The sequence below is a fragment of the Lissotriton helveticus genome, chromosome 5_1, assembly GCF_964261635.1.
Source record: "Lissotriton helveticus chromosome 5_1, aLisHel1.1, whole genome shotgun sequence".
Taxonomy (NCBI): domain Eukaryota; kingdom Metazoa; phylum Chordata; class Amphibia; order Caudata; family Salamandridae; genus Lissotriton; species Lissotriton helveticus.
The window spans coordinates 1,639,339,419-1,639,360,422 of NC_136065.1; the positions used below are offsets into that span (position 1 = coordinate 1,639,339,419).

General features: G+C 47.3%; 1 protein-coding gene across 3 annotated transcripts in view; it reads right to left on the minus strand.

Moving 5' to 3' along the window:
* Nucleotides 1-21,004, minus strand: part of LOC144755675 (X-linked retinitis pigmentosa GTPase regulator-interacting protein 1-like) — a 434,709-nt gene that overhangs the window by 355,109 nt on the left and 58,596 nt on the right. For all 3 annotated transcript variants that reach the window (XM_078644845.1, XM_078644846.1, XM_078644848.1), the window contains exon 2: nt 1,578-1,677. In XM_078644845.1, coding sequence (XP_078500971.1) covers nt 1,578-1,662 — 85 coding nt within the window. In that variant the 5' untranslated portion in view covers nt 1,663-1,677. The remainder of the gene's footprint in view (nt 1-1,577; nt 1,678-21,004) is intronic.

Genomic DNA, 21,004 nt, shown 5'->3' on the forward strand with positions numbered 1-21,004 from the left:
GGATTTAGGGACCAAAGTATTATGAGAGATGTAGATATGAGGCTACACTACACATCTGCCATTGTCTTGGATCAACCCTGCCCCCACCCGCTTACCAAAGGCTTCTGAACCTAAATCTAGCAGAACAAATACAAAATATTTCAACTCATCAGGTTATTCCAGGATCTCAGAGATCCAGAAATCCTTCATCACTAACTAACCTGCCATAGGGGAAGACAGCCACGTAAGTCAGGCAAAAAAAACAGTTTCTGTTCTTGGGAAAGAGTCATTCTATATGGCCTCAACTTTAGCTGGACTTGAACCATGACACACTCCAGCCATGTAATCCACCAGTAGTGGGCTACATGTGATATTTTCAGGTGTATCAATCATTCAACATTAATTGCAGTAGATACATTTTTAAGGGAATTAAAATCTAGTTTCTATGATTTTTATAGTTTTGACATTCATTATGGACCAATATTATTGCTTTGGTCGGATGTTAATATTGTTTTTGGTCCATTGTGTTTTATTCTATGTGTGATGTGGTGTAACATTATAGTTATGTATATGTTCTTTTATTTACCAGAGGGATCCCTTGCCTTCCCTCCATTTTCTGTAAGTTTTTGTCAGTGTTTTTAATTTTAATGTGCAATATCACTGTTCAAGAAGGCCCCTCAACTGAGGGATGCTGTCCCCAGTCGATGGGTGGTGCTTGGTCGATCTCTTAAGTGCTGGTCCTCAGGGAGAGGCAGAGTTGGTGCTTAGCAGAATGAGACATGCCTCCATGTGCCTCACCCAGGGCTCTCCAGCTTCCCAGTAAAAGGGGAGGGTGCCTTGAATTGCACCCAGCTGGTGCCTTAAGAGGCACAAGAAACACTTTATATAGGGGCATATTAACAAGCCCATTATCGCCGCTTTAGCGTCCGTTTTTGGCCGCAAAGTGGCGATAATGGCATCGCAGTATCAGCAAGGACACGCTAGCGCGTGTTTCCTTGTCGTAGCACCGGTTTTGCTTACGCCTTGCAACGCATCGCTAATGAGATGCAAAATAGGCGTTCCCAAGCAAAACCACAGGGAATAAGTCGCTAATTGCACATCGCGGTATTTACAAGGCCTGCCCTGACACACATAGCGATGTCAAAACCCGCGCTAACTGCAGTTATCGCTGAAAGCTAACATCTGCTGAAATTCAGACTTAGCTATATGTGTAATGGGGGTGGAATCTCAGGCTACAACCACCATGGGCTATTCAGTAAGTAATTCCCTATTGCAGCAGGAATATCGCTGGGTTTACTACGATATTCCCGCATTTCGCCGGCTATTGCTGGATTTTTATCGCCTGGGTGATAATCGCTGTTAATAATGCACTACCCAGACGATAAAATCCAGCTATAACCGCCGATAATAAACATCGCGCTACTCGCGCATAGCAGTGATTAGCGCCCGTTGTTGGTAATATGCCCCATCGTTTGTTGGGATGATCAGAAATAGAGATATTGAATCCGTGACGTTTTAATGTCTAGTTAAATTGCTAGTAAGGCAGTATACATATTATTCTGATCGCTAATTTTGTAATGACCATTCTTTCTTCTTACCTTGGATGGCCCTGATTACAGCTACTTTGGAGTCAGTGTCTCTCACGGGCACGTCCTCTGTATCTTCCATCAGGTTCACTGACATAACGGTACTTGGCACCTGCAAGAAGAAGATAGTTTAGGAAGGAGGAACATGGAGCCGGAGGAGAGGCCTCCCAAAAACAGTGGGAGAGGAAGAGTGTATATCCACCTTTCTTTTCTGGTACTTTTTCCTTCATTTCTCCTCCATGCAATTTTCTACAGAGTCTATCTATCTCTTCTCAATATTGCTCTTTCATCCCGTCATATTGTTTACCACCACTGGTTGTCTTACTTCTTCCTGTCTTATGTACTATTTTTTTTATTCCTTACTGGATAGCTTCAGTTGTTGTTTTGAGCTCAGCTTATTACCTTCAGCCTTCCAGTTGTTCCATCCTATTCCATTTCATTGGTTGTCTGATTCCTGATGTTTTCTCATTGTAATCCTTTCCCAATGAGAATACTTTTTTAGACTTTCAAAGCCAAAAACAACCTAAGAGAGAAGAGAAACGTAACTGTGCTGAATGCCAATTAACACAGATTTTCTGACATTAATTTTCCAGATTTTTTCCCTCGACCCCAGAGTCACAGGGACCACTAGGCAGTATCAACAAGGAGATTGTAAGAGTTTCTTAAAAATCAGGAAACTGGGCTTTGTCTGTGGTGGAAAGATGGCTTCCTTAGTTTCCATGAGTGTTGGACGAGCAGTGAAGCCAAGTTCAAAGGAGATGGCTTAGAGGTTGAGAGTATGTGCATCATAGCACAGTTATCGTACCTGGGTCGAATTTCAATTATGCTGCAGTAATCGGAGAATCACAGATAATTACACGATTATTCCTCATCCCTTGAATTAGAGTAATTTGGAAGGAAAATCCTACTGCAAGAACACAGTTACTGAGCGGGAGAGAAAGCTCGCATTTGCTTTTCGTGTTCTGCTGCATTTAGTGCTGTTTTTTTAGCGCAAAATGCATCCTTGCATCCATATTGGATGGGAGGGGCATTTTATGATAAGAAAATAGCACCATTTTATGATAAGAAAATAGCACTGAATGTCGGTAGTAAATTGGGGAAAAATCCTATACCAGAGCACATTTAGCGAGCACAAGCAGCCAGTCACACTCGCTATTCGGGTTTTGTTGCATTTAGCGCTATTTCTTAGCGCAAAATGCATCCTCGCATCCATTTTGGATGCAGGGGGGGGCATTTTTGCGCTACGAAAGGGTACTAAATTCAGAATTACTTGTATCGTGAAATTTCAGCATAATCTCGTGGAATTCTTAGGAAATTTAGTGTGATCATTCTACACGGAATTACATAAATTACACACACCCCTACTTAAAATATAAATATAAAATGCAGCCATTGTTGTGTCGGAACACTCACTGTATGAAGGCCCGTTGACCAACAGCATCTGGAGGCGCTTTCTGCACTATAAGAGGATGACGACAGGGAAAACCCGCCTGCAGATCCCCGGCAGTAAAATGGCGCCCGCGGACCTCTGACCGTGAACTTGAGGAGTGCGGGCCGGTGTCCCGGGCCATCTATCTACAGCCACAGTTGCACGTTGCGGTGGGGGTGCAGCAGGGGAGCGGCAGGGGAGCAGAGGCTCTCCGATAGCACCACAGTCCACTAGGAGCTCTCAGAAGTGCGACGGAGATCGACGGAGACTGGTGACATCCCGCCATTTCGGCTGTTGCAGTCTGGGCACAGTAAATCAGCAACCCCTCAACCCTACAGAACACAGCTGAGGCACCACACGCGATCTAGCGGCAACTTCTACAGTGGAGGATCCTTCATGGTCCTCAACATCGCCGGGAAATGTGAGTTAACCCCCGATTGAACCACTTGACCTCAAAATGGCACCCAACGCTGACCGCGACCACCGGAGCAGTTTCTGAACACCTGGGCGCTCTTGGGGGCATCAAGGAGAGTAAGGTGAGCGGACTGCACATAACCAGTGGCACATCCAGAGAGACTTTCTCCTCCTGCTACAAAAGCATGCAGGCTCCACGAGGGGGCTGCCTGACCCTAAATGGCGGCCCTGTAACCCATTGGGGTACCGGAGAAACACGCAAACCAGTTCTTGATCACGTGGGGTCTCTCCAAAGTCTGCCCAGCACGCAAACTGTGCCACAGCATCCTGGGCAGCACCCGCCTCCCCCTGCGACGACAAATTGGTAAGAGCAACACTGAGGTGACCGGAGCGAGGGCCCCCCTGGGCTCCCAGTCAGCTGCGTGCTCCCTCTTCCCACAGGAGGACACCACTCCATCGCTAGGACCACGCAACCCCACATACACGCAGTGGGCACCACACTGTGTTGCACTCCTTCAGTCGCCGCAACAATGGGGAAACTGAGAACATCGCAACACAACGCGGTTCCTGAGACCGCCCCAAAAAACATGCCAACCAGGTTATCCATGGAGGAGCAACTCGGCACCCTTCCGACAGATGTCAACCTAATCAGAGATGACCACCGTAAATTGGCAGACAAAGTGAGAGAAGACGAGAAGACACTATCTGACATGCAGCCTACCATCAAGGCACACCAGAAGACACTGCAAGATGTCCTGAGCTGCCTATCTGCAGTGGAGGAACGCGCAAATGATTTGGAGGGACACTCGAGGTGCTGCAACATACGCATACTGGGTCTCCCCGAGGGCGTCGAAGGCGCAAACCCGTTGGAGTATCTAGAAGCATGAGTGAAAACCTTCACCCCCACGTCTGACCGAACAATATTCTTCTCCCTAGAACGTGCCCACAGAGTGCCAGCCCGTAAACTTTCACCGGGATCAGCTCCCAGCCGGATGCTCGTGAAATTCTTACACTTGCGAGATCGAGACGCAGTGCTTCGGGTGGCCAGGCAAGCGGCACCCCTAAGGGTGGAGAATAAGCAGATAATGGTCTTCCCTGACTACGCGCGAGTGGTGCACCAACAACGATCGACATTCTTGGAAGTGAAACATCAATTGCGAGCGAACAACATACAATATTCCTTGCTCTTTCCAACCCGCCTCAAGGTCCTTTTCCAATGGCTCCGCCATCTTTTTTGCAAACGCTGAGGAAGCACATGAATGGGCGGATCAACACTGTTCGCAGCAACCCAGTACTGAGACAACACGAGGCTCGCCCTTCAAGGCGCCACGCACCAGGAGACGCAACCCGAACCGGCAGCGCGAACCGGCAGCGTGGCCTGATCGAACAAAGTTACTGGCACACAAGACTCTCCAGACCTAGAACAGATCATGAAGTAAAGCCGGGAGGTTTTGCAGGTGGTGATTGACCTGGAGATTTCCCCCGACACGGAGGACATAGATCGACCCCAACACATCTTTTCATCGGATGGGGAGGTGGACAGCGACGGAACACTGTCTGCAGTGGACTCGGTCACACCCCCCCTGGTCACCCCTCAGACAGCAGATGCCATATTGGATGGACAATCATCTAGCCCCTTGCCAAGAATCGATCCGATGAAGAATACAGTGAGAACTTGCCTCGCCGAGGCTCCTTTGTTGAGCACACACTGCCTTGACACCGCCGGACACATCTCAGGCGACGCCCAATGATACTCCCAAAGCCCGATCAGCATCCTGCCTCACATTCATGCACCGCCACCCCATCACATATTACAGTACTCCCCTCCCCCCGTTCTCTCGAGGTAGCTAGTTTGGATGCATCGTTGCCAACTATGGGTCCTCAGTATTGGCACTGTTTCCCGACCCCATTGTTTACTAACCCTGTTTAGAAATATCCCGTCCACTCATATGTATGTATGTATGTATGTATGGGTATTCTTGTATAGCGCGAAATCTGTCACCCAACGGGCATCCTGGCGCTTAGACTATCCTGATGCTTACACATACATTACACGGTTACATTGCCCTGGGAAACAGGTGAGTTTTCAGAGTTTTTTTAAAGGAATTAAGGTTTTCCAAACCTCTCAAACCTAAAGTAAGGGAGTTCCACAGTCTTGCAGCAGCGAATCTAAAGGACCGACCACCCGTTCGGGACCTCAAGATCTTAGGCACAACCACTAGGTGGGAAGATGCTGACCGAAGCAGTCTAGACGGGGTGTACCAGGAGAAGAGGTCCCGCAAAGGGGGCGGACCCTGCCCATGTAGGGCCCTGAACACCAGACATAGTGCTTTAAAATCAATACGCTGGGAGACTGGCAACCAGTGGAGGTCCCTAAGTGCCTTAGTAGAGGAATCCAGGCGGCGGCGTGAGAGGGCCAGTTTAGCGGCGAAATTCTGCACCCGCTGTAATTTTGCGACCAAACTGGCCGGCGCTCCCAGGAGCAGTGCGTTGCAGTAGTCAATTCGACTTAATATTATGCTCCGCACTACCTCTGGTCTTACCTGAGGCGGGAGCAGGGGCAAAATCTTACGCAGCGAGCAAAGCAGTGCCATACAGGTGGACACTGTCCGGTTCACTGAGGCATCAAGCTGCAGGTTAGTGCTAAACATTACCCCCAGATTACGGACTGACTCTACGGGCGAACTAGCGCCCTGAAGATCTGAAGGCCAGAAATCTGGCGGAAGTGGTCTAGGGATGCGATCCAGGGAACAGTGCAGCACCTCAGTTTTTGCGCTGTTGAACTGCAGGGAGTTATTACCCAGCCATTCAGCCGTGGTGTTCATACAGCGATGAAAGGCCTCCTGGGACACTCCATCCTTACCCTCAAGGGAGAAGATGAGCTGGGTGTCGTCAGCGTAGTTGGTGACCGTAATGCCAAAAGATTTGATCAACATGATCAGGGGGCGGAGGTAGAGATTAAAAAGAATGGGGCTAATGGCTGACCCTTGAGGTACGCCCTGACCAACCCTTCTGATGTTTGATTTAAAGGGTGGGATGGCCACTTGCTGATGTCTATGATCGAGGTATGACTTCAGCCATTCAAGGGCCAGCCCAGATACTCCCACCTCCGCCAATCTCCTGATCAATATTGTATGGCTGACCGTGTCGAACGCGGCCGACATGTCAAGCAGCACTAAAAAGGCCGCCTGACCCTGGTCGGCCCGCGTTCGGAGGTCATCAAGAACGGTCACCAAAGCTGCCTCAGTCCCATGCGCTGGTCTGAAGCCAAACTGGGCCACATCCAAGCAGTTGTTAACCTCAAGAAAGTTGGAGAGATGTTTTGTGGCCCATTTCTCAAGAATCTTAATAGGAAATGGCAACAGAGAGATGGGTCTGTAGTTGGCTGGGCAGGCAGGGTCCAGGTTTTCCTTCTTGAGTAGTGGACAGACAACCGCCAATTTCCAGCTGTCTGGAACCCGCGCCGAGCTGAGGGATTGGCAGCAAATGGAGCAAAGAGGTGGAAACAGTTCTTCCCGACACAGCTTCCAAAATTTTGGTGAGAGCGGGTCAGACGGGGAGCCCGAGGATATGCCATCGGCCAGTGCACAGAAGTCTTCATACGATGGTAAGGGCAAGATGTTCAATTCCGCTAGCTTAGCGTCCTCCTCCACCATCTTAGCACAATTTGAATAATGCACAGTCTGACCCGATGGCAAAGCAAGATTATTTAAGATGGTAACAATCTTATCCTCAAAGGCCTGTGCCAACGAGTCACAAAGAGCTTGAGAGGCAGGTATAGTGTTTTTTATACAAGCTGGATGGGCCAGATCTTTTACGACCTTAAATAAGGTCTGAGACTTATTTGCCGCGGCCAGCAAAAGTTCTTCCAAGTGTCTGGCCTTAGCCAGCTTGATCTGGGCTTTATAGGTCGCCAGCGTTTGTTTAAAGCGGGCTCTGCATGGTTCGAGATACTGTTTTCTCCAGGCACGCTCAGCTTGTCTGCACTGAAGCTTGAGCTGCCGGAGTTCCTCTGAGTACCATGGCATTGCCAGATTCGACTTAGCTCTAATTTTGCGCATCGGCGCCAAAGAGTCCAGGGAGGCTGAGATTTGTTGGCAAAGCGTCTCATAGCTCCTGTCCACCGTCTCTCCCAATACGGAGCCCTCCGACAGCAGCCTAGGGGGTGCGGGCATCGCAAGAAGTCTAGACCATTGTCTACCCATTCTGGCGCCCCCCACATTGCCCCTAGCCGCCTTGACAACAGGACAGGAAAGGGAGAAAAGGACAAGAGAGTGGTCAGTCCAGCCTTGAGATATAACACCCTGCAAAGACACTTGACCTGAATCAGCAAAAATCAAGTCAAGGATATGACCCTTAGAATGGGTTGGCGAAAGTACCAACTGTGGAAGCTCAATGTTGCAGCAAGCTTGGACCAGCTCTAAGAAGGCGGAATTTGTCGGTCCGTCAGGCCACAGATTAAAATCCCCTAACACCATCAGCCTGGTGTGAGAGTGGGACAGATCATAGAACTTCATATGAAAGGGTACTCGCAAAGTACATAGAGGTGACAATGTATGTCACACAGGTGACAATGTATGTCACACAGGTGCATCACACCACTGGAGGGTTAACTGGCCACCACGCCCTGGCGGATTTTACCCCCCTAGCGCGCGATAACAACCATACATAGCAAAGATGACACAGAACATAGACATAAGTATCCTCACGCTCAATGCTCGAGGCCTACACACACCGAGCAAACGCTATGCAGTATATTTGTACACAAAGCGCCAGAATGCACAGATTGTGTTTCTGCAAGAGACACACCTCACTTCGGCAGAGGTGGGCAAACTACAGGCCAAATGGCGAGGAACCATATGTGCCACGTCATACTCGGTGTTCGCCCGCGGGGCACTGATTTGGGTTTGTCCAGGGACCCCATTCCAGGAAATCAGACGGGTGGTAGATAAAGATGGTAGATACGCCTTGTTAGAGGGACTCCTGGATGGGCAGGCTGTTCTACTGGGTAGCATATACGCCCTGAATGTCGAACAGGAAAAGTTCTGGGACCGCCTCACAAAGGCTCTTGCCCAATTCCATGGATCCTAGGGGGGGACTAAAACTGTATACTGGACCCCAGCTTGGACTGATCCCACCCCCCTCTTGCGCACTCCTCCACATTTAGACCAATTGAAAGGTTTAAGGCCTGGGTCACACAAAGGGTACTCACAGACGCATGGATACTGCAACATCCACAAACTCGGCTGTACTCGTTCCATTCCATCCCACATAACCCACGGGTTCGCTTAGATCGGTTCTTATGCTCAGCGGTGATACTCCCCAAAATCCACCACTCAGATTACATGGGTAGGATCATCTCTGACCATGACGCCCACGTCCTGAGACTTAATTGGAGACCTCCACAAACCCCCGTCCCCACAAGGCGACTACCACGGGACTGCTTAATAGACCAAACATTTACACACAAACAAGTACTAAGTATCCAAGACTACTTTGCCCATAACACGGGGACAGCGTCCTTGACATTAGTAGATTGGGACACATTCAAGGTGGTGGCTAGAGGAGAATGCATCAAACAAAGAGCCGGGGTAAAGTGGACACTAGAACAAGCCCTTGCCAAGGCCGAAACGCAGATTGCTACTGCTACTAAATGAGACGACACCTCCATTGATACGGTGACACTAGTGGCTAACGCCAAGACAGGGTACCAAGCAGCCTGTGCAGACCTCCGGCGATATAACTTTAGAGTATACGCTACCCGGATGCACAAGGAACGTGATAAAACGGGCCCATTGTTGGCATGGTTAGCCAAACAAGACACTGATGCGTGGCCCATAACAGAAATATTAGACCCCCTCGGAAATCTGGTATGGTCCCAGGATGAGATCCTTCTGGTGTTTCATCGATATTACTCAGAGGTTTATCGTAACCCAGCACCGACCGTGCAGGGCGCACCAGGCAGATTTCTAGATGCTCTTACGATCCCCAAAATTTCAGAGGCCGACCGAACAACATTAGATGCGAAGATACAGTCTACACAAGCCCTTCACTCCCTAGCTCGCAATAAGGCTACAGGTCCAGACGGGTTCATCCTAGAATATTACACCACCTTCTCCAACGTACTGGTCCCCCAACTGCTGGCAATGTTCGCGGTCGCACTGGAGACTGGAGAATTGTCAAGATCCCTTCGGGAGTCCGTTATCGCGACTTTCCTGAAGCCAAACCGCGAACCTCAGCAAATAGCCTCCTACCGTCCTATCACACTTCTGTCCACCGACTGAAAGATACTAGGTAAGATTCTAGCGGACAGATACTCGCAAATCATACGACCATTGGTACACCCAGACCAATGCGGTTTTGTCCCAGGCAGGAATACATCCCAAAATATACGTCGACTATTCCATGTTCAAGATCAAGTCGGTGACGAGTACCCTTGAGCGGCCTGTCTGATCCTGGACCTCAAGAAGGCCTTTAATACCCTTACATGGCAATTCCTCTTCTCAGTCCTACACCGAGCAGGACTGGGACCCACCCTCATAGCGTATACGCGGCTTTTGTACACCAAACTCACTTCACGCGTTCGCATTGGGCGGTACATCTCGTCAGAGTTCATGCTACAGAGAGGCACGAGACAGGGCTGCCCGCTCTCACCCTTGCTCTTTGCGCTAGTGGTGGAGCCCTTAGCCACACGGCTGCGCCAGGAGGGACAGCACTGGGGCATTCCACTCGCAGACACCGTGCACAGCGGGTCCATGTACGCTGACGACCTCCTTCTCTATGTTCGGTATATCACTGCAGATCTCACTCCAATCTGGGCAGCGCTCACAGAATTTGCAGACGCCTCAGGGCTGCGAGTGAATTGGGATAAATCCACGGTATACCCACTGCATCCGAACCTTCCCCCCCAGGACGTATGGTTCGGGGAACAGAAAGTGGCCTGGACCGCAGAGGGCCCCCGATACCTCAGGATCCGTCTTTACCATTCTCCAACCGACATATTCGAGGGCAATCACCGTAGGGCCCTGGCCGATATAAGGTCGGCGATTAGATTATGGAGAAATCGCCCATTGGCCCCGAGTGGAGAGGTGGCCCTAGCCAAAATGGTAATAGTCCCAAGACTCCTAAACCATTTCACTAACCTACCAGTAATTCCGCCCAGAACCTTTTTTAGAGACCAAGACTCACTCCTCAGCTCACTAATATGGGGGAAAAGCAGACATAGGATAGCATTAGCTAAGCTGAAACTACCCACCACCCAAGGAGCCCCGTCCTTCGAATCCTACTTCCTTGCGGCACAGCTGCAGTGGCTGTCCTACTGGTCAGCAGGCAGACACCTAGGCGAGACATACACCACAACCGGCGGGTACCCACTCCAGAATTACGCCGTCTACTAATGCCAGGGTCAACACCAAGACGGGCATACCCCCTACAAGTAGTGGTGGCCTGTAAGTGCATGCAAAGAATACATCGTATGTCACCAGGAAGGCCCTGGTATCTCACCCTTGCTGCCGCTAGTCGGCTGGCCCAAACACAAGCACTATTACACACCTAACATACTCAGCACATGGACGACCTGCGGTATCACCGAAGCAGAATCGCTATTTGAAGGAGGACAACTTAGACCATTCCAAAAACTCATAGACGACTATGATCTCCCTCCTGGCCAGTTTTTACTCCATCGCCAAATACTCGAAAGCTACTGACAGTACCATGACCTATCGTCGGGGGAACCAACCACACACCCGGCCATCCACACAATATTACACATGGGGGTGGGACGACATCTAACCACATGGCTATACAAAGCCATACGGGAACTCACTAACAGACCCCTGGAGACCTTAAGGACCATTTGAGAGGAAAAAATATGGTGCGCCCTACATGAGAAGGAATAGGAGAGGGCACTTGAATTCCCTAAGAAAGTCTCCACGAACGCACGATTTAAAAATATACAATTCTATATCTTACACGCCTCCAAAGATTTTACCCTGATACCCGATTCCTCTGCCCTAGAAGTCACACACAGGAAGCAGATTTCCATATGTTTTGGAGCTGCCCCAATCTACGAACATACTGGCCCAATATTCACAAAACACTTGGAGAACTCACTGGGCTCACACACCTGACCACCTGGGAATCCTGTGCCCTGGGCATCTTCCGGAAGCAGAAGCGACACAAAGTACCCACTAGGTTTATCTCACTGGCCATTTTATTCGCCAAACAAAGCATAACCATGCACTGGCGTTTCCCCACGGGTCCCCCGATTGCGGCATGGGTGGGAGCAGTAAACAAATGAGCTGCGGCAGAGGAAGAAACATTACGCAAGGAAGAGGTGAAAGGGATACGCAAGATTCCCATTTCCATGGAATGGGCGCTATTGTTGCACCAATTCAAACAGTCCCCGCCCCATGATGACCCAGATCATGACACAAGTTCCTGGGGCCTCACAACCACCAAACCAACCCACAAATGCACACCCTGGCTCCCCTCTCTCGGCATCCACGCAGAGTCATTAACTCATAGTGCCTTACATCACGTCACATCTGAATGCCAGATGCCGGGCTGCGTCAACCTGTGGATCCCCGTTCTCCCTAGTGGGATATGGCTGCACTGACCACTGTGTATACAATGCCCCGATCTTTCCCCCGACAACAGTACCCAGAATTCCATGACCAAACCCAGTTTCTTATCCCAGTTTTACATGGCAGTCAACCGACTCAGCGCCCCACCATTGCCAGAATAATGAACTAAGTAGAGCATGAATAGCACTGTACCATATAACAATGGAAAGTATTACAGTGCAATGTATGATGCCCAAGTGTACTCTATCAATGTAACCGTTAAATGCCATTAAAAATATGTTACAAAAAAATATAATTATTATATGCCCCTCTGGGGTTCATTAATTTTCCCAACTAGGAAAAGAATTGTCTAATTTAGGAGCAAGCAGGTGATTTATTGAGTCTGGACCATGTGTATGAGGAACTGCAGCAGAAATTTGGTTTGACCACACAAAGTTTCTTTAAGTATCTGCAAATTAGGGGTTTAGACAATATTTTTTTTTCACCAGAGCCGGTTCCACTTGTTGAATCACTAAGTAGTATAGGGGAGGTAGGTTTAGGCTTATTTATAAACAAAGATTCCAGTTTTTTGTTTTTAATGATTTTTACGGGTAAATACAGACAGAAAACAATGTGTTTTATGGCAATATTAATTTTTTTAAGTGGAAAAATACAGCAAATTGTGCTTTGTTTGAGTGAATATCCATGATGTCTTTCGTGAATTCCAGGCCAACAGCTGAGCAGATAGATAACATGGGTAGTTAAAACCAGGATTATACTTCCCTAGACAAATGCATATGGTAACTTATATTTGTACATACTGCTAATATTTGCAGATGTGTGTAGTTTTTTGCTATATTTGGTTGTTGAATTTGCTAATACACGACAGGTATCAAAGTATGAGAGCCTGTTTATCAGGTAAATTAATGTGGAAACATACCATTTTACCACTCCATGTATTCCCAAACACAAAATAAATATGGATAAATACCAATAATAATGCAAAAAAACGAAATATGGATAAATATAGACGGAAGTGTTAAAAAAGTAAATACCATAAAACTGGGAGCCCTATTTATAGACTATTAATTGATTGAAATCCAGATGATCCAGAAATGCAAGCAGAAAACTGGGCCAGGAGATTATTTGTTAGTAATATAAATTTTCAGAAATCATTGGAGGTAGGCCAGGAGGTTCCATTATCAGCAGGATTGAAGAGCCAACATTATAAAACAGTATTTAATCTTTATTAGAACATTGGAAAGTTGGGAGCTCCGTTGAAAACAACAGAGTGCTCCAGGCTTCTAACCGGCGGTAGAAGCCCAGATCCTCCTACAACCCAATGTTTGTTCACAGCTCCTGCTGTGAACAAAAGGCCTTACAGAGCCTGCGGGATTTCAATCCCCTCAAGCTTCATGGGGGCTTTGCTTTACTATTTAAAACATTCTGCCCTCTATGGACGGAATGTTCTAATAGCCTGAGAGCCCTCTGTATCGGGGTCTACCAGCCATTAAAGACCGCTCCCTTGTTAAAGGCCCTTGCCTTTGGCTCTGGCCTATAACGCTGTGGCAGACCTTTAATGGCCGGTAGAGCCTGCTACTGAAGGCGCTAAGGCTATATTAAACATCTACTAAGATGTATAACTGGGGGAAAATGCCTGACTCTTGTTGCCCCTGATGTGGAGGTAATGAAGCGGATCTAACAAACACTTTTTGCAATTGTGTAAAACTGGGGGCCAATAAGAATGAAATTAGTAGCTATCTGAGGTCTTCTATCAATACACAGGTCTCGATTATGCCTCAGCTAATGCTGTTTGGAATTGACGAGTGATTCGCTAATGACAAGGGGAAACTATATTTAATTTTTATGGCTTTGGCAGTGGCTCATATCAGCATCTGCAAACCTTGGCTGAAGCCGGAACTCCCTACATATCATCAATGGCTAGCCAGATTGCTGTCTATGTATCACCTGGAGAGCAGAGAAAGCGGGGAACTCTGGATTGGGCAACGCTGGTGGATTGGATAGATAATATTAACTTTTGAGTTGTAATACCACTTGCCAAGGTAGCATGGTAATGTAATAATTATAGCTAATGTGTCATTGCAATGTATAATTTGATAAGATGGCGGCCCATCAAGTATAGAATCATTTTAAGGTCAATCAATTTGGTATTTATCATGTATTTAACATGTTCCTTGTGTATAGCTATGAATGGAGGTGCAGATTTTGGTATTGGAGTGGGTTGGCAAGAGTCTGACCCTCATGGTAAATTAAGGTGTGGGCCTACAGGCACAGAAAGCACAGCCAGGGCACATTCATGACTTCTTTGGAGATTTTCCTGGCACCCATGACCTAATCGTAGTGCAGGATTTATACTGACAAAGATCCCAACCAGTGATTTCAGGACAGGACAAGTGGGTGGGGTGCATTACATGAACAGAGATGGCTATAGTACAGCTGTGTATCAGAAGATTAATAGAAAATATCCTCTGACATAAATTTCATGGCATAACTCTTATTTACAAAATATAGTTCCATTGGGTGGAGATTTTCTATTGATAATTTCAATAGGGCGATATTTTGTTAAATTATATTTAGACACTGATAATCTGCCACTATACCATTGATAGAGGGAGGTACTATGTTTGCAAGGCAGTCACCACAGTTATCAGTCAGCTCAACCTCACTGGTACTCCCACACTGGTCCATGATACAGAGTAGACTGAGTTTTTTTTAGTAATATCTATTACAGCCATGGACGTCCTAGTTTGGTTGGGACTTGAATTCAGATACATACTGTTATATTACTAAAGAAGGGCACAAGAGGTCCAGTAAAGTATAATACTTAGCAGTACTCTAACTTCAGAGGGCACCACAGCAGGGTACCTTCAGGTTTTAGTTGATAGAGATCTTCACTTTGCTATATTACTTGAAGCAATTTAATACGCTACACATATGTCCAATTTCCCATCACCAGTCACGTCAAAAAGGGCATAACCTGTCAGGGTCTGAATACCGGTGACACACTGACTGCTCTTTGTGCGGCATCGGGTAGCGACGAAGAGTACCAGACTACAATTCCTGGCATTCATTGAGAGAGTCACACCGCATGTGACTCGGACGCAACTCTGGAAATCCAATAACACAGCAGCAGAAGCTCATAATGCCGCCGATTATCCTGGCGGATTACCTCCAGTGTTCCCATGGATTTCCTTCGACCAGAGGCGGTAAGAGTGCATCCGCACTGTTCTCCAATCACCAGACTTTCGTTTTGTGTTGGCTCGTAGGAATTCTCCTCGCTGGCATATTCATCCCTCCTCTGTTGGACGAGAGTGCTGTGCCAGCACTCTCTTGCAGAGGAGCGCTTGTATCTCCCTGTCTGGGGCTTGGTAGTATCCTCGTATTCTCCCTGTTGGCGAGACTTGCCCCGTTGGCGGTCTTATGCGGGGACAATATCGAAAACCAGTAGACTGTACCGTACTGCCTATAGTGAATACCGACAAAACTCTTTTCGTGGAGCCCCTATTGGATATTACATCCTGTTGAAGGGGTAAACACAAAGCACCTTTCTTTTAAAACTTTATTGATGACCTTTGAGTTTTCCCACACAAAGGAAAAAAGGTTTTATTGCTCATTTAGATTTGGACCCCGTCACACTAAGGTTCAACGAGAGCAGAGGATCAAGTATTCTGAAGCGCAGAAGACTTCAGGAGTTGTATTGTGATTTTAAACAAACCTGAGCTCCATATTTATAGTAACTACTCTGCCCTGTTATTACTTTTTACAACATTTTGTTTATTCTTTTCTTGTCTAGGAGAGAGGAAAGATAGAAGGTTGCAGACGATCTCTGCCCTGCACTCCAAGCTACTCCACAGGTGACTCATTCAAAGTACTTACCTTGTATTGTTGTGTCATCCTCAGATCTCCCTCCAAGCTGTTCCTACCCTTTCCTTCCCCCGCTTGACTATCTCACTAGTCTGTGTGTATTTATATTCCGGACTGGGGGCAGTCGAGAGGTGGACCCCCTTGAGCATCAGCAAGGTCCCAAGGATTCTGGAAGGAAAAGCCTGACAGAATAATCGGCCCACTAATTCTATTCCTCTTGGTTGTGCTGGTGACAAGGATGGCCACCTTAGAGGATGTCTTAGAGGCACTAGCTCTGGTTCAGACGGAACTTGTTGCCTTGCGCACTGAAACAGCAGCATTACAGGCTAGGGTAGACAGAATGCACAGGGACCCTTTTGATGCAGGGGGAACCCAACCCCCGACACCTCTTCCGGTAGTAGTGGAAATGCCGGTTTAGGCTCTGTTAGCCCCCCCCCGAGAGGTTTTACGGGGATATCAAGAAAGTGCAGGTATGCATGACACAAGCCCTACTACACTTCACCTGCAAACCCAAGACGTTTACAACAAATCAGTTGTAAACTAAAAGCGCCTTACCTATTCAACATAACATCAGAGCTACACGACCACTAGAGGGGGTCTGATATATCATACTTAATCTAGACCCCTCGAATGTGTAAAGTAACACTAATCCCATGGGTCAAGGATGTATATTTATAAAGCAGAGCAGACACAGGTCCCACAAGACACAAAAAATATAGTGTGGAAACAGAGAGAGTGCCTCACGGTCGTACCACCCGAGGGAATTCCTGGTTAGCAATTACCAGTATACCCACTTCTCATCATCGGTCACTCTCTCTGTGTGCAGTGTGTAAGAAAGAAACAAAAACGTTCGCATGTGAATAAATGATAATAGTGAGTTGTAAAAGAAATGAACAGATACCAATGTGCACTATTACAAACCGTGTACTAATGCACCTAGAACCCCAAAGAAAACAAACCAACGTGTTTGATTCAACCAAAATGCTAAAAATTTATGGTGAGTATTGCTAGCTATCTGTCTTTATTCTGGTACTGCAAGCCTCCCAATTAAAAATGGTTACTTATATACCATCCGTATTTATACAGTGCCGAAATGTTTATTGCTTCACTTTCATCAACTTCATCAGGGCAATCTGGGGTTCTCAATTCTTAATCTTCACACTTTTATTTACGTCGGACCTGCGTCAATATTTAAAACAGAACACAGTGGTGAATTTATGCAGACCTTCCAGCCGAGGGTCTGTATTTGAGGACACTTAGAAAAACCATACATTGAATATCTAAATGAGGATGGATTACCTTGTGATTGCCAAATCAGGGCATACCAGCAATCATGCAAAGGACCCGATGTCACGTGATCACGTGTCCGCCAATGGCTCGGTATATCTCAAGCCCCCTAAATAAAACCAATGTGTAAAAGAAATGCCGCATGTCAGGCAATAATGCATACATCACATAAAGATTCCACTCTGTGTGTTAATATGTGATATTGTGAGGGTGGCCCCGCTGTTCATCAAAGGTTAAGTTATACCGTTCATCGTAACACCACTCTATTTATGACATCACATCGCTCGACCCACCAGCCATTTCCACGATGGTTGTGCGCTTTAAAATGTGGAGGTTGATCGTTCACACTGTCATTCGAGCTACTCATTCTATGTTAATTTGCATCTATGGGCAGCCAGACACATGATGGCCACCACCTATACTTAACAATGTTGGTCATAAAGGAGTGCCCAATCGAACACCTCGAAACCCAATGCCAGTTATCATCACAATGGCGTCCATGGACACCGGGCGCATACATTCATACTTTCGACCCAAGCCTTACTAGTGCCGCGTCCCTCCGGCACCTCCGACGATCCCACAGCCACGCTCCCGTCTGAACGCGGAAGTAGCCAGGGGTCGTGGCCATGCCCACCACGTTGCGTGACGCTAAGCGTCATGTGTAGCTACAGCGGCCATATTGGGTAGGGATACTATCAGGATGTGCCGATTCGAGATAGTCATGGATGTGAGCAGCGGACTATAATGAGTTTACAAATTTGCTAGCAACATATTCTATTCATCTGGGGTTTGCTGAGAAAGCTGCCACATTCCTCTCAGGTCTCTGTACCTCTCCCTGGTGCACAGGTGGATCTCCAAGAGCTCGTCAGCTCAGAGGCTCAAGGGAGCCTTTTCAAACAGAAAGGGTATGGAAGCACACTGCTTCACCTCCCAGCACAGTTCGCCCCTTTGCATCCTGGTAAATGCAGTTCAATTTACATGCTTACTTGAAGTTTTGCAGAGTGTTTCACCAAAGTTAGTGCAGGTTAGTGCTGTTTATCTCTAGACACATGTGTTTCTGGATTTTATCCTTCATCAGTAGAGAGAAAATGAAATTCATCTGGGGTTTGCTGAGAAAGCTGCCCCATTCCTCTCAGGTCTCTGTACCACTCCCAGGCGCACAGGTGCATCTCCAAGAGCTTGTCAGCTCAGAGGCTCAAGGGAGCCTTTTGAAACCGAAAGGGGATGGAAGCCCACTGCTTCACCTCCCAGCACAGTTCGCCCCTTTGCATCCTGGTAAATGCAGTTCAATTTACATGCTAACTTGATGTTTTGCAGAGTGTTTCACCAAGGTTGGTGCAGGTTACTGCTGTTAATCTCTAGACACACGTGTTTCTGGATTTTATCCTTCATCAGTAGAGATAAAAACGAAATTCACCTGGGGTTTGCTGAGAAAGCTGCCACATTCCTCTCAGGTCTCTGTACCTCTCCCTGGCGCACAGGTGCATCTCCAAGAGCTCGTCAGCTCAGAGGCTCAAGGGAGCCTTTTCAAACAGGAAGGGGATGGGAGCACACTGCTTCACCTCCCAGCACAGTTCACCCCTTTGTATCCTGATAAATGCAGTTCAATTTACATGCTTACTTGACGTTTTGCACAGTGTTTCACCAAAGTTGGTGCAGGTTAGTGCTGTTAATCTCTAGACACATGTGTTTCTGGATTTTATCCTTCATCAGTAGAGATAAAACGAAATTCATCTGGGGTTTGTTGAGAAAACTGCCACATTCCTCTCAGGTCTCTGTACCTCTCCCTGGCGAACAGGTGCAGCTCCAAGAGCTCGTAAGCTCAGAGGCTCAAGGGAGCCTTTTCAAACAGAAAGGGGATGGGAGCACACTGCTTCACCTCCCAGCACAGTAAGTTTGAACTGTGTACTGCATTTACCAGGATGTAAAGGGGCGAACTGTGCTGGGACTATGAGGCAGTGTGCTCCCAACCCCCATTCTGTGTAAAAGGCTCCCTTGAGCCAGCAAGCTGACGAGCTTTGCAGATGCACCTGTGTGCCTGTGAGTGCTACTGTGACCTGAGAGGAACTTGGCAGCATTTCAAGCAACCCCAGATGATTTTTCTTTGCTCTCTAAAATTGCTGCTCTCTACTGATGAAGGGCTCAACCCAGAAACACGTGTCTAGAGATATACAACAATGTCTGCACCAACTTTGGTGAAAAACTCCAGCTAATTTTGAAGTAAGTTTGAACTGTGTACTGCATTTACCAGGATGCAAAGGGGCGAACTGTGCTGGGACTGTGAGGCAGTGTGCTCCCATCCCCCATTCTGTTTAAAAGGCTCCCTTGAGCCAGAAAGCTGGTGAGCTTTGGAGATGCACCTGTGTGCCTGTGAGTGGTACTGTAACCTGAGAGGAACTTGGTAGCATTTCCAGCAACCCCAGATGATTTTTCTTTGCTCTCTAAAACTGCTGCTCTCTACTGATGAAGGTCTCAACCCAGAAACACGTGTCTAGAGATATACAGCAATGTCTGCACCAATTTGGTGAAAAACTCCAGCAAATTTTAACCTGTCCCATGCTCATGACAAGGTCAGCTCGTCATGCAGTACACTGGATGTGTGCTTATGACGAGCTGACCTTGTCATGAACAATGGTAAATATCCATTTGCAGCACAGGAGAAAAATCTCCTGTAGCATTGAAGGTGTTAAAGTAAGTTTGAACTGTGTACTGCATTTACCAGGATGCAAAGGGGTGAACTGTGCTGGGACTGTGAGGCAGTGTGCTCTCAACCCCCATACTTTTTTATCTCATTAGAAATGGGAATTAATCAAGAACAAAACCAAATATGAGCCATGGTGGATTCAGGGGCCACAGGATGTTTTATGGACAGAAAGGAAGCACAAAGTTTAGGGGTGCAACTCATTTGCAAACAAACCCATGAACTGGTGTATGCAGTTGACGGTAAAAAGCTGGAATCAGGACCAATAAGCAACACCACACCAGAATACGAGCTTACCTATGATGGATACCATCGAGAACGGTTATCATTCAACGTCATTCAGGCCCTCCCAATACGGGGTGATACTAGGCCTTCCCTGGATACAAAAACATGAACCTACCATAGATTGGTCCAACAAGACTTTGCAGTTACTGTCTACTTATTGTCAGAACCATTGTAACCAGCTACCCACTCGTCCATCCAAGGTCCTGGCGGCTACACACCACATAGCGATGGCAGCAGAAAAAAACTTGGTATTACCCACGTTTTACAAAGCTTATACCGATGTCTTCAGCAACATCATGACAGAAGAGCTTCCCCCACATAGGGATTATGATTGTCGGATCGATTTGGTTCCAGGATCAGTGGTTCCATGCGGCCGAATATATGCCCTTACGACACCTGAGACCTTACCTCTGCGGGCCTATTTGGACAAACACCTTGCATTAGGGCTTATTCCCCTTCCAGGTCTCCTGCGGCTTCTCCCTCTTTTTCATTCCAAAGGCTAATGGGGATCTGAGATGTTGTATAGATTAAAGAGCGTTGAATAACATCACCGTTAAGAATCAATACCCACTTCCATTGATCCCTGTTCTTCTTGAACAGGTGAGAGCAGCGGATATATACTCCAAATTGGATCTCAGAGGGGCGTATCATCTGGTCCGGATGCGTGAAGGCGATGAGTGGAAGATAGCTTTGAAGATGCGGTATGGGTTATTTGAATATCTCATAATGCCCTTCGGGCTATGCAACGCCCCTGCAGCCTTCCAATTTTTCCTCAACAAAGTCCTACGTTTCTAAATATTCGAAAATGTCATTCCAAAAGGGCACAATTTTAACAAAGTGAGCTATAGTGTGAGACCAGTTAGCGGGACTATAT